A 14044-nucleotide genomic window follows, 5' to 3' on the forward strand; every position below is an offset into this window, starting at 1 on the left:
GCCTTGGTAATAAAAACAACGTGAGAGAAGTAGAGATGGGACTGGATCTTCTACACATCAGAATATACCATAAAGCTCTGCTGTGTAAATATTTTGCTAGAGGCCATTTAATAGAGAATTCTAAAGAACAGAAGAAATGGTCCAGTGGTTAAGCCATCTATCTTTGGAAACGTGGTATAATTTTGGTAATTTAATAAATGATAAAGGTGGAATTTTAAATCGGTGGGTAAGATTGGTCTATTGGATCAATTCTGAAGGGGCAAATTTCTATTTTCTCTCCCTCTTACCTTGTATCTGCCCCCCCCCCCCATTTCATACATCTCTTTGTACCTGTCTCTATCTCTCTCCTTTGTCTTTTTTGACTTGTACAGTTTCTTTTTTAATTCACAAATTAAATACTTGCACAAATAACATGCTTATTATATTATCTGTCCCTTTCGATCTTCCCACTATTATTTCAGTGTTATCCCACTCACTTTCTCTAATAGAATCAAATAATAAAGATTAAGCAAAGCGAGGTATGGAATAAAGTAGAAGATGCCAAGTGTGGTTCAAAGAAGGCACCAGGATTCCAGGATTTAATTGCTGGAGTTCTGCTGTTGAGTCATGTGTTTAAAAGATCGTCTCCTCCAGGAGTGTGTTCCTGGTCAGTTGGTTCTTCTGGTTGGGAAAAGTCTCTAAAATGTCAGTTAAAAGAAAATAGCACGTGCCCGTTAATACCACAGGTGAAGGTACTTCTGCACATTCACTTTTCTGGCAAATCACTTCAATTCTGCTTCTTTTTGTCAGATGTGAATAGACATAAAATTCAGTAGGATACAAAAGTGTGTAGAACAAACTCCTTGGTATGGACCCTCTCTGAAGAGATCTCATGAGCTAAGTCCAAGTTTCCCTCAAGCTTCAATCCCAGTGCTACATACTCTGAAGGATTAAAGTAAGCAGACCTGTCATTCCTTCTTTTAAAAAACTATTTATTTTGACAGAGACAGAGAAAAAGAGACAGAGAGAGGAAGTGCAAACAAGTTGGATCCCAACTGTGCTGACATCAGAGAGCCTGATGCGGGGTTCAAACCCATGAACCATGAGATCATGACCTGAGCCAAAGTCAACACTTAACCAGCTTAGCCACCCAGGCGCCCCCTGTCATTACTTCTTTTAAAAAAAGTAGAAAGAGAAACATTCCTTTAATCTCTAAAAATTGTTTTTAGTTTTAAAGTCATAACATATATCGCTTAGGTATTCAGACATAAAAAAAGAAGATTTTTGATGAATCCACACAGCTTTGCACATAATTCATAAAATGTGTTATTCCTGAAAAAGCACTTGTTATCTAATCCTAATCCCAACACATTACAGATCCTTATGAATTGATGTGCTTCATCCCAGAACTCAGGTCTTGTATTTAGTAAATACACAGGCATTTTGCTTGAATCCTGCACAGAGATATTATGTTCCATCCCAGTATACATAGTTTTCTATTCCTGAATATGAAGGGAAATCAAAGCATCTTCAAATGGGAACCCAGGAGAAGTTTAAAAAAAAAACAACTTTAATTGGTTAGGGACATAAAGGTTTTGCAAGTACCTGCATAAATCAAATCACAGATAACTGTGTCTTGAAAAATCATACTGATGGGAAATTTCCAAACCCTGAGGAAAACTAAGAAGCAATCCTACAGGTTCATAGCCGCTCAGGGAAACTTCTTTAAATCCTAGCTGGAAGTCAAGGAGGAAACTTTTGCTTTTTTATTTTATTTTTTTCCCTGAGGCCATGTTGAAGACCGCTTGAGAAGCAGTGGGACACATTCTCTACCTCGTCTGCCAGAGACGCTCTTCTTCTGTCTCCTAGATGTAGAAATAAGACTTGGAAACATGCTTCACATTTTGGCCAGCCATTGAATGGACTTTTCTCCATAGAGTATAGGTGATTGCCATCACCAGAATTTTCAAGAAACTGATAAATGGTGAGATTTGCAATTCACATGTTTGCATTTTCAGAGAGAATTTTACTCTTTTTACTGCAACAGTAAATAATAATCTGGATCAAAAATACAGTGGGTTTAGGAATTAAGGGGGAATAGTTAATCATGGAGTTTTAATCTATTCTTTTAATATGTAATAACCATGTATATTTAAAATTTACATGCAAATGTGATTGATATGCACATATAAGTACATAAAAACATATCTTAAATTTACTGTTTGTAATATAATTATAAAAATCTACCTATAATGACAACCTTACTAATAATTCCTCATATAGTTTTAAATATATATTTCAAAATTGAAACAAGCATTTCTATTATTTTCAGAAAGATTGATGCTAGATTAGTTTTGTTGCAGAATGAATGGGAAGGAAATAGTGGACAATGGGGTTAGTGGGGCGGCACATTCCCAAGGTCACAGCCCCAGGAAATAGTCCACAGCCCAGTTCATGGCCATGAGAGTCCCTGAGCAATCTCTGGTGTACGTCCAGCACATTACAAAGTGTGGCCATCAAGAAAGGATAGACCTTGGAATCTTTGGGAAAGTTTGGGCCCATGATATGGATATTTATGAAAAGTTTACAATAGTTAAAAATTTTTAGTTTAAGAATCTATGTCATGTTACCATGTTAGTGCCACCTATGCAAATTAATGATACTGGATAGTTAATAAAACTATCCTCATACCCTGTCTCCTTTCTCTGAATGGTTAAGGTGATGGAAAATATGGTGATATGGATTTTAAACTTGATTTTTAATTTTAAATTTTATATATTTATGTCTAGATACATATTGAAAATAAAAGTCTATTGTTTTTGAATGATCACTTCTTGATTTTAAAATTTTATTAAAACATCTGTACAAATGGGCAGAGTTATTGTACTACTTTTGTTTTTCTCGTTTCACATTGATTAGCATTTTATTGACAGCATCCTGCACTATTTGTAGTAGTTTGATTTACAGAAGCATTTTCCTATTATTGACCATGTTGGATATTTCTAATTTTTCACTATTATAAATGACACATAAATGACTATTATAAATGACATGACATCGTCTTCCATTATAAAAGTTACACCACCTTAATTTAAGCAAAAACCAAATGAGCAAAGGGGAAGAGAAAGAGAGAGAGAGAGAGAGAGAGAGAGAGAGAGAGAGGCAAACCAAGAAACAGACTCTTAATTATAAAGAACTACCAGTGGGGAGGTGGGTGGGGGGATGGGTGGAACAGGTAAAGGGGATTAAGGAGGGCACTTGCGATGAGCATAGGGCGATATAGGGAGTGTTGAATCACTATACTGAACATCTGAAACTAATATAGCACTGTATGTTAACTAACTAGAATTTAAATAAAACCTAAAAAAAACCCAAACAAACCCAAACCCAAAATACCTTAGCTAAAATATTCAGAGGTATTTCAAGCGAAAGAAACTACAGGGAATCATTTGTTTTAACTTCTACCCTTCCTGCAGGTAAATTTATTTCTATATTAAAAATGAGCCAAAAAGTATTCAGTCTACCGACTTTTGGGCAGTATTCAATAATGCTACCGTATTCCGATAGCTCATTATAGTATCTTGATACATACTTGATACTTGAGCATTCAGTCTGGAGTATTCACAATGTATCAGATAGTATAAATAAAATATCAGTTCTTGGGGGAACCCTAGTAGAGCTGGTTGAATATGTCCCACACGATATGTCTACCAGAACATGTGAATGTGACCCTATTTGGGGGGGGGGGTGGGGGAGGGTCTTTACAGATGTACTTGAGTTAAGGATCTCATGATGAGATTTATCCAGATGGGCCCTAAATCCAATGGCAAGTATCCCTGTGAGACAGAAAAGAAGACAGAGATACCGAAGTCCCAGACCAAGATGCAGAGGAGAAGGCTATGTGAAGAGACAGAGGATAAAGTCACGCGAAGTCTAAGGCAGAGACTGAAGCTGTGCGCCTATAAACAAAGAATACTTGGAGCTGGAAGAGGCAAGAATGGATTCTCTCCTAGAGCTTGTGGAGGATATGCCCTGGTAACACCTTGAATTTTTACTTCTAGCTTCCAGAACGATGAGAAAATACATTTCTGTTGTTTGAAACAAACAGAAAAAGTGACACCACCTTATTTCACTTTTAGAATAATTTTTTGTTTAGGGTGGGAGTCACTACTATAAGGAATAAAAACATGTTTATGATTCTGGAAATATTTACAAAAACATTTTCCAAATGATTCCATGAATGAGAGTTTCCCTGCGATTTTAGAATTAATATAATTTTAAAAACCAACACCTTAAAGACACATTTTATCTCATGATAGATTAAAGTTTTCAGCTTGCTTTGTGGGTGTAAACACTACTTAAATATCACTCTGATATCAATATTTCACATCTTCCTTTTGGATTATACATTGCAAAACATAGGCATAATGACTATGTCATTTGACTCTTGTGAGCCAGCAGCTTGAACAAGCGTTACTAAATCTATTTTATGGGAGAGGATGCTGAGGCTTAGTGGTTTTCTTCAATGACACATGGGTGTTCAGCAATGAAGCTGTAATTGCTAGTTTTTTGACAGCAGAAACTGAATATTTATTTATATTATTAAAAAATTTTGGGGGTCCCCTGGGTGGCTCAGTCAGTTAAGCATCCGACTTCTGCTCAGGTCATGATCTCGCGGTTTGTGAGCTTGAGCCCCGGGTTGGGCTCTGTGCTTACAGCTCAGAGCCTGGAGCCTGCTTCAGATTCTGTGTCTCCCGCTCTTTCTGCCCCTCCCCTGCTCACGCTCTGTCTCTCTCTCCTTCAAAAATAAATAAACATTACAAAAAAAAAAAACACTGTCATCTCTCTTCTGTCAGTAGCTCTGGGGCTTGTTCTTACCATTTATTGTAATTTTTCTCCTATGATCCTAACTACATAAATGTTGTTATGTGTCTCACCTTTTCTGATTCTCACAAGAATCCTATCAATAGGCATTTTTATATACACCCAGTTACAGAAGTAAAATCAGAGTCTCTGAGAATTTTAAGTGATTTTTTTCCATCACACGATATAACTAAGAACAGACTGGTCTGTATGAATCTGGAGCTGATGTGCTTCCTCATTTCTTTGCTGCTTTGACTCTAGGAGAAGATGATCACTGCTGGATCATGCATTGATATTCTTTACTTTTAAATAAATGGTTGTTGACTGATCCAATGACCTTCTAGTGTTTGATATTCTTGTTTTCTTAGTGACAGCTTGTAGCCAAATATCAACTTCGCAGTCCAGGCACTATTTAGGAATGTCTAGTATGCTGGAAAAATAATGGACATAGTTATCTTAAAGTAAGAGACAACAGATATTCGTATACATGGTTGTACATTGGTTAGTGTTATTAACATTGTAAACTGTTTTGATTAGCTCTAAGGGGCGTTCACAAAAATCAGCTTATTTTTAATTTGCCCAATAAGACCCATTATTCTTTTATTCACCTGTTTAATAAACATAGATTATGTGTATATATACATACATATACGTAAGGATGGATAAATTTCTGCTATATGTGCAGGTGAGGACATAATCATTCTTCAAAGCTGTATTTTGCTATTGAAAATGAAGTCAAAAGTTGGAGGAATCATCTGGATGCCTTATGGAAAAGATTTCTGTGGGTAAAGTGCTTGGGTTTTTAAATGAGCGAGTAGTAATTATGATTGGTAAGGACTGCTTAATCTAAGTGACATTTTTCCTTTTTCCAGTTTGACCCACATCATAATCCTGTGAGATGAGCAGGCAAGTTATGTATGAATATCCCTACTTTACCATAAAGTCATGTTCATTAGCAACAGATATACTTTGGCAAGTTGTGCTTAATCAGATTGGACCACTTTGTATGATTCATTAGCAAGTAATTAATAAAGCCCTAAGATTCTGGCAATATTCACCGTGCTGTTACTGTTCCTTACTTATGTGATTGTTATCAATTTGTACCTGCAAGTAATTGGGTCATTACCTTCTGATTCTACACTCATCTGTTCTGTGTCCTTCATCAAAGGGCCTCCTTCAAACATGAATAAGGAAATCAGAAGGTTAAAACCTCTACAGGTGGATGAATGTTTGAAAGGCCACCCTGCTCTGTGTTCTTGCTAGAAAAAGAAAGTTCTTACTCCTTTCTGACACAGTGGATGGTGTTGGGGGTTAGTGCCAGAGTTTCTTTGTTAAAATCCCAGACCTAGCATCTGTTATTTGCTAACCTTATCTTTGTAAGCATGAGCTTCCCATCAGTAAAATAGGGATAAGACCTAACATGGACTGTTTCTTGGGCAGTAGGCCCTGAACAATTGTTTTTCTTGTATTATTTAACTTAGTCATCATGGCAAGACTCTGAAATAGGTACTTCAAAAAAAACCCACAAAAAACGTTTGTTCTTATTTTAAAATGATGAATAAAAAAAAACCCCCAACTTAACACATGCATACTTGTTCTGTGTTCACATGGAGCTTTCTCATGTATCTTTCTCTTTTATAAGGAATGAATGAACTCATCTTAAAGGCCAAGTTCATTTCAGATGTTTAAAGAAATATTTGGGGAGTAGCCATGATTTGCAAGGACCTCTTAACCTGGATGTTATTTCTTCTTCTGTTTGCAGATCAGGCAGACTCCTATCAGGGATGGCACGCAAGTCCCCTCGGCTCCCATTCCATCTCACGGTGGACATGATGACCACATTGTCATGGTCCTTTCCTCAGAACCTGGATGTGCTTCAGAACCCTTGCCAACAGTTCACTCCTGGAAGCCATTGCTAAGGGACCCAAGTTGGCAGTTGAGATAAACTATTTCTCTACATGTGGATATCTCCATTCTTCCCCCTTATTGGAACTCTGGCAATTTTAAAGTATTTAATACTACCTTTCTCCTCCCCAATTCTTTCTGACCGCTCACTACCACCTTCAACAAACTTTGACTTTTGTGTGAGTCACAGTGACGCCAGAAACATAGAAGATAATTTTTCGTGTGGATGCACCAACTTACTGACTGTTGCATTACTGTTCGCTGGTCCAAGACAAATTTTTCTTTCTCATAATTGCAGATTACACATGCTCCTTCTGGCGGCTTTTAGCTTTTCCTTGGAAATCATGCGAAACCAAAGCTTTGTAACTGAGTTCGTCCTCCTGGGGCTTTCGCAGAATCCCAGTGTTCAGAAAATAGTATTTGTTGTATTCTTGTTCAGCTACATTGCAACTGTCGGGGGCAACTTGCTAATTGTGGTGACCGTCAGCAGCAGCCCAGCACTCCTGGGCTCCCCCATGTACTTCTTCTTGGCTTTCCTGTCCTTCCTCGATGCTTGCTTCTCCACTGTCATTGCCCCAAAGATGATTGTGGACTCCCTCTATGAGAGGAAAACCATCTCCTTTGGAGGTTGCATGACCCAGCTCTTTGCTGAACACTTCTTTGCTGGGGTGGAAGTGATTGTCCTCACAGCCATGGCCTATGACCGCTATGTGGCCATCTGCAAGCCCCTACGCTACACAACCATTATGAACTGGAGGCTCTGTACCATTCTGATGGGTGTAGCCTGGACAGGGGGTTTTCTGCATTCCATGATACAAATTCTCTTTACTTTCCAGCTTCCCTTCTGCGGCCCCAATGTCATTGATCACTTCATGTGTGATTTGTACCCGTTATTGGAGCTTGCCTGCACTGACACTCACATCTTTGGCCTTTTGGTGGTCGCCAATAGTGGGTCTATCTGCATTATAATCTTCTCTCTGTTACTCGTCTCCTATGTTGTCATCTTGCTCTCTCTGAGAACCCATAGTCCTGAAGGGCAGCGGAAAGCCCTCTCCACGTGCGGATCTCACATTGCTATTGTGGTCTTGTTCTTTGTCCCTTGCATATTTGTGTATGCACGACCTCCATCTTCTTTCTCTTTTGACAAAATGGTGGCTATATTTTACACCATCCTAACTCCCTTGCTCAATCCTTTGATTTACACTTTCAGGAACAAGGAAATGAAAAATGCCATAAAGAAAATGTGGAACAGAATAATGGTGGTTTGTAGTGACAAATAAAACATTGAAGCTTACAAAATATTGTAAAGAGTAAAAGAGTCAAATTTTCTAGACTAAGCCTTTGTGTGTTTGGGTCTGTTTGATAGGAGCTAATGTAATGCAATAAAAAAACCCAGTAATATGGGGTCAGGAAAAATGTTTTCACACTTAGATCACTTATCGACTCTGATTTGGTAACTCAGTATCTTCATAGTGAAGTAAAAGCGTTGGATATTATGTTTACTTAAAATCTTAAAAAAAAAAAGATTGAAGGGAGAAATTACCTATCAGACCTGTTGTCACTCATCCCATGCTTTGGTAAGTCTTTGTGGAGGCATGGCAAAAATATCTTAAGAGGTTAGAAACTTAACACTATTTCAAATGAAAAGAAGTTTATGCGTAGGGCAATGATTTCAGTGATTGAGGAAGAAAACAGTCATGGGTCGAGTGGAAGAGATCAGCGCATTCTCAGAACCTCAGCTATAGGTGTTCCTATGTCATGGGACTATGTTTTGAAAAATAGCAACTTAGATTTCATAGCCCCACTTCCCTAACCTACTCTTCATCTTTTAACTTTTTGAGAGAAGTTATTATTTTCTTATATGCTATATAATCTCTTTCTTTCTTGCTTTCTTTCATCAGCCTTCTCTTATCGACGTATTTAACTTATTATTGAAAGAGAAGTTATTTTCTCATATGCTACATAATCTATTTTTCTTTCTTTCTTTCTTTATTTAGTCAGCCTTCTCTTATGGATTATAAACTCAAGTGAGGCAGGAAAAATTTCCCCTCTTCGGCTCATAATGTATCATTAGCATCTAGAACAGTCTGAGGTAGGAGTTCAGTAAATATCTGTTGAATAAGTGAATAAATGAGATATCTTCCCATATTCACATTTAAATATATCTTTAACATTAACACACTAACGTGTCAAATTTGGCAAAGGAGTGTGGTTATTGCTGATATGAGCTCTTAGCTCTTAATTCTTAATTCTTGACATACATAGAGCATTTAAAATAAATTAGCTCTTAATTCTTGACATACATAGAGCATTTAAAATAAATTGTACATTCTAGCAAATTTCCCCATGTTTAAAATCTAAATATAATATCTCAAAATTCAAATAGAAAATAAAGCCATTATTCTCTATCCACTTTCTCATTTTCATTCTCTATTCCTTCTTCCGTTCCCTGCAACAATAAGTCTTGCTCTCAGTGATCTTACTTTTATTCATAAAATATTTATGATCCCAATAAAGTCATCTATTGCCTCAAATTTGCATTTTATTAGTTGGGTTTATCTAGCCAGAGTTTCTGAATTATCCACTGGAAACCTTACCTTAGTAAGATACAAATTTCAATGAGCAGAGTTTAAATAATCCTAAGATGAAGCCAGAGGTGGCTCAAACTAGTAAAAACCTCAGCTAGCATTTGTTCTGTTTCCACAGTTTCCATGATGGAGTGAGCATAGCCAAGTGCATTCAGCAAACCCTGCCATTGTTTTGACAGGACCTGGAATCCAGATCTCATTTAGTCCTTTGGTCTATAAGGAATTTAATGAGTGTTAAGGGTCAGTTCACTTAGAGATCGAAGAAACTTGAAGAGATCATCGACTTGGCTTCTTGGCTTTGACCACTTCAAAGATCTCCTTGGAAACTGCCCTCTGCAAAAATTTCCCACCAGCACTGGAGAGCTTAATCCTCCTTCAAATGTAAGGAGTTAAAATGGGGCTTTTTGATTGGGAGGTTTAAGGCAGGGGCTGTTTCCTTGCTTGTTCTTGTTTCCCAGCCTAAGAAATCTTATGACATTACTGTGCACATCATATGAAAATAAAAAAGTTTAGACTTCTACTTAAGAGATGTGGATTCTAGGCTCATTTCTGTTGCTTCTGTAACCTGTTGCTTCTGTTCTGTAACCTTCATGAGTTATTTCACTTCTTTGGCGCTCAGTTCATGTTTAAGCAGGAGTAATAAAAACACATGAATATTTCTTCTGTGGTTCTGCGAGCCAGGGACTCATTGTTTTCCTATGTTATATATTTTAAGATTTGCAGAAACTTTTTTTTAAAGGTAGGTCTTCATATTACCGTTTAATTTATGGGGCAGCGGAGGCTCTAAGACTTTAAGTGACAGACCAAAAACCTTCCTCAAGATTCTTCTAGTCCTTTTCTAATACAACAGGCCAGGTGTTGGGGGTGTGATTTTCTCTCAGACGTTTCTGTGAGACACCAGGCCTTGCTGGTTGCCACCTGACCTTTCAGCAAGAGTTCAAAACATTGTGAAATCTTTTGTAGTGTTCTCCTACCTCTCTTTCTGTCACCACCCTCTGTCATTCCCCTGTCGCCTGAATGGATCACTTCATCCTCACTGAAGGTGCCTAGTGGACAGTGACGTGCCTGGCAGGCGATTCTAGAGCAGAGTGCTGGGTTGCACCATAATTTACTTTGTGAAACGTATTGTTTTAATGTAATTTATCCCATCTTTAACAGCTTGTAACCATTCACAAGCAACTTTCTGTACGTAAGTGGAAGGGCGTGAATCTTTAAAAACAAAAAGAAAATACAGAAGACCTATATTCAAAAATTCTTATTCTCATCTCATTCTCTGCATTGACTAAAAAATATAGGTAAGATTAAGAACAGGGGAGAACTGAACACTAATGTTAAAAACAAATATGTAATGATTACCAGTTGACTTTTCCTAAGAAAACATTGGAAATTAAAGAGGTTGAGAAACTTGCTTAAAATCACATAGCAGATAGCGGTGGGGCCAGGGCTCACGTGTGTCTATCTGACATACATATCTATCTGAGCCTTTAAATGACATCAGTGACTTTCATGCTTCTAGAAGAGATGAGCTTAAGCAAATCCTATGGAGAAGTGAACAGACTTTCCTAACCTGCAATCATAGTGAGTTGAAGCTAATTAGCCCCAAAGCATACATTTGCCCTTGGACTATCTGAATGAGGTAGCTCATTGGACATCCTTTGGGACTGGGTTAGGAATAATGGTTTTCCTGGAAGTCTTGAGTCTGAAAGCCTGTCTTAGGCATTTGCAGACTTACGTGGGAATTGTTGTAAATACCTAATAGCATAAGAAGAAAATGTTTACCTCATTTGTATTCTCCAAAAGAAACTCTGGGAAGAGAGGCTGCTTCAGAGGCATTTCTCTCTCAGAATGCAGGGATAAGTTCCTCCATAAAATTTTGAAGGGCTGAATTAAGAAACTTTTCTTTTTCACCACCCCCTCCCTTCCTCCAATATAGACCTTGTTGTTTTTGTCGTAGTGCTTCTGGGGAGGAGCTGTGTCATGTGTGGCCACATGCAGAGTCCCCTTCCTCCATAAACTCTCTCTACCCCATCACCTCTTGTGATAAAAAAAACAAGGATAAGTGTCAATGAAGTATGGTTTGCATGTAATATTCAGGCTCCATATGATTCACTTTCTAAGCAAATGGAAGTTGAAGATACAAGAAAATATACTACAATGCAAGTCATCTATTTCCTCTTAAGCAAAGGGGTAAGTTTTCCAGTCTGTCTGAGATGTTTTCTTCATGTTGCGTCTTCAAGACTGATCTGATATCAATACTCAGCATGTCTTCTAACAAATGATGAAGTTCCTGGACAGTATTTCCACCCATGAAGGGTTGAGGTTGTCCAGGGTTCCTAAGACTTTCCTGGCCTCAGCACAGAGTTATACCGACTTTCAGATAATCTCTGCTTAATGTAGGGGGTTAATAACGATAAACTGCACCATGGCATTGAGGCCAACTTGGCTGAAGTTTCTACTTTGCAGGTCCTCTGATTTGAAAAGTTTTAGGTCAGTGGTGATGTTTCTGGAATGGAGTATAAGATAGGAGTGTCCCTTCTCTACACTTGGGGTTTCAAGAACCTTGTTAACTCTTGCTCATGACCCAAAACTGCACTCTCTGTCTTTTTTGGGGGGGCAAGTGATCGTGTGGTGGGTCAGGAAGAAAGAAGCTAAACTCTCTGATGAAAACTTGGGTGAAATGACCTTCTCCATCATTTTTTTGCTCACCTCTCCTCTATACATCTTTTGAATCTTATCCCCTGTTTCTTCTTTCTCTGATGTCTGCTCATTGTCACTCTCCTCTCTCCTGTTCTGACTCTTTTCTGTCTTTGCCCTTTGCTATTATTCATTTGGATATCTAATTTTCCTTTTGCCATGAAGTTTACAGAACCTGATTTTGGAGTTGGGAGCAGAAATTAAGGTATCAGTTGGCACCCTTCCCTGATGGCTCAGGATTTATCTTCTCTTGGATGCAATCTACATGGTGATAGGGATTTGATACTTTATATGACCTGGAGGCTGAATGATAGAGAGACTTCCTATCTAGTAGCCTCCCACTCAAGTTCTAGCCTGGTTGTACTCAGTGAAACTTTCTGTATCATGCCTGAAACTTTGCACATAGAGTTTTTTGTACATAGGGCAAGTGGCCACACCTACATTGTAGGAAAATGTGAAGGTCAAATAAAATAACAAAAGTGGAATATCATATGAATGGTAAGATTATAGAACACGAATAATGTATAATCTAAGATTGCCTTGTTCAGTTGTATATAAATATAAATATATATACATTTTAAATATATTTCCTATTTAATTTTTTTAATGTTTATTTATTTTTGAGAGAGAGAGAATGACCAGGGGAGGGGCAGAGAGAGAGGGGGAGTCACAGAATCCAAAGCAAGCTCTGGGCTCTGAGCTGTCAGCACAGAGCCCGATGTGGGGCTTGAACTCACGAACTGTGAGGTGACGACCTGAGCCTAAGTCTGATGCTCAACCAACTGAGCCACCCAGCCGTCCCTATAAATATATATATTTAATAAAGCACATAGTAATATAGGATCTAGGGGTAGAGGTTTATTTATCTGGGAAAACCAAAGGAAGACTTTTGGTACGAATATAATTTGAAACTGGCTAAAATTTCAACAGATAAAAGTAAAACTTAAGAATTAGGAAGAGAAAATACTGTGCTCCATTACTGTGATATCCTCCCAGATCAGAGAAAAAGTACAGTCCAGGAGTGTTGGAAATGATGACTGAATTCTGTGATAGAACTCTAAGTGGTGGTGTTGATCTCACATAATGCATACATCTTGTCAAGTGCTACTTTCTTGTCTTTATGTCCCCAAATTTTCTTTTTGCTTATTTAAAATAAAACAAATAGAACTACATCACCTGGCTTTCACAGTTGTCCATTATCTGCTCCCAAACTTCTTTGTTACAACCTTTTGATTTAACAAGAGTATAGTCTCTATGGAGATAGTCTCTATGTTGACCTGAAGCAATGCATGTTTCTCCCTTTATGATATTTTACTGACTCTTCTCACATAACTTCTCCTTTCTTCTCAGCCAAGGGCCCTTTTGGGTTTTTTTTTTTATCCCTTTTTAGGAATCTAATGTTTCAAAACAAAGTAATAATTAATTTATTTACTTTTTTTATAGCTGTCAAGAGATAATTGGACCTGCCAATCAGAGTTTGTAGTTATAACATCTCTGGTTTAACATAATGCACTAATATTATTTTAGCTGGATGGAAAATAAACTTGAAGTTTTTTAGATGCATAACTTTAGTATGGGTAAAGGGACAATTTGAGTGAGTAATTTTGAGCTATATATTTTACTTAAGGAAAGCCAGTATAAACTTATGGAATACTTGAGTTTCAGAGAACCGTATTGGGAAACAGTTTAACATATTTAAAGCAATTACTTCACATCTTTCTCATTTTTGAAACTTCACTGACCAATCAATTTAGAATCTAAGGATCTTTGTACTTTTGGAATCAAAAGTACAAATGCATTCAGCAATATCGCATAGAATTGTATATAAGTCTTATGTAGTTAATTATCTTACCTAGAAGTGTGTTATCCCTCCAACTTTGTTGTGAAGAGGTTGAGGACATATTTATATGCCCTATTACATAGATTGAAGATATGAGTATGTGCTTACTACATATTGGTGACTGGTTTGATGTTGTTATTAATTCATCGAAGGACTGGTGATTTATCAGAAAGAA

The 14044-nt window shown here is 37.5% G+C and overlaps 1 protein-coding gene across 1 annotated transcript; it reads left to right on the forward strand.

The window, feature by feature from the left end:
* The first annotated feature begins 7091 nt into the window (after window positions 1-7091).
* Window positions 7092-8027, forward strand: LOC125176557 (olfactory receptor 4C15-like). The gene has a single exon (XM_047878202.1). It carries the CDS (start codon window positions 7092-7094, stop codon window positions 8025-8027), a length of 936 nt encoding a protein of 311 aa, XP_047734158.1.
* The last annotated feature ends 6017 nt before the right edge of the window (window positions 8028-14044 follow it).

The sequence above is a fragment of the Prionailurus viverrinus genome, chromosome D1, assembly GCF_022837055.1.
Source record: "Prionailurus viverrinus isolate Anna chromosome D1, UM_Priviv_1.0, whole genome shotgun sequence".
NCBI lineage: Eukaryota > Metazoa > Chordata > Mammalia > Carnivora > Felidae > Prionailurus > Prionailurus viverrinus.

Coding starts and splice junctions, on each gene's coding strand:
- LOC125176557 (XM_047878202.1), top strand. CDS start 7,092: ATGCGAAACCAAAGCTTTGTAACTGAGTTCGTCCTCCTGGGGCTTTCG.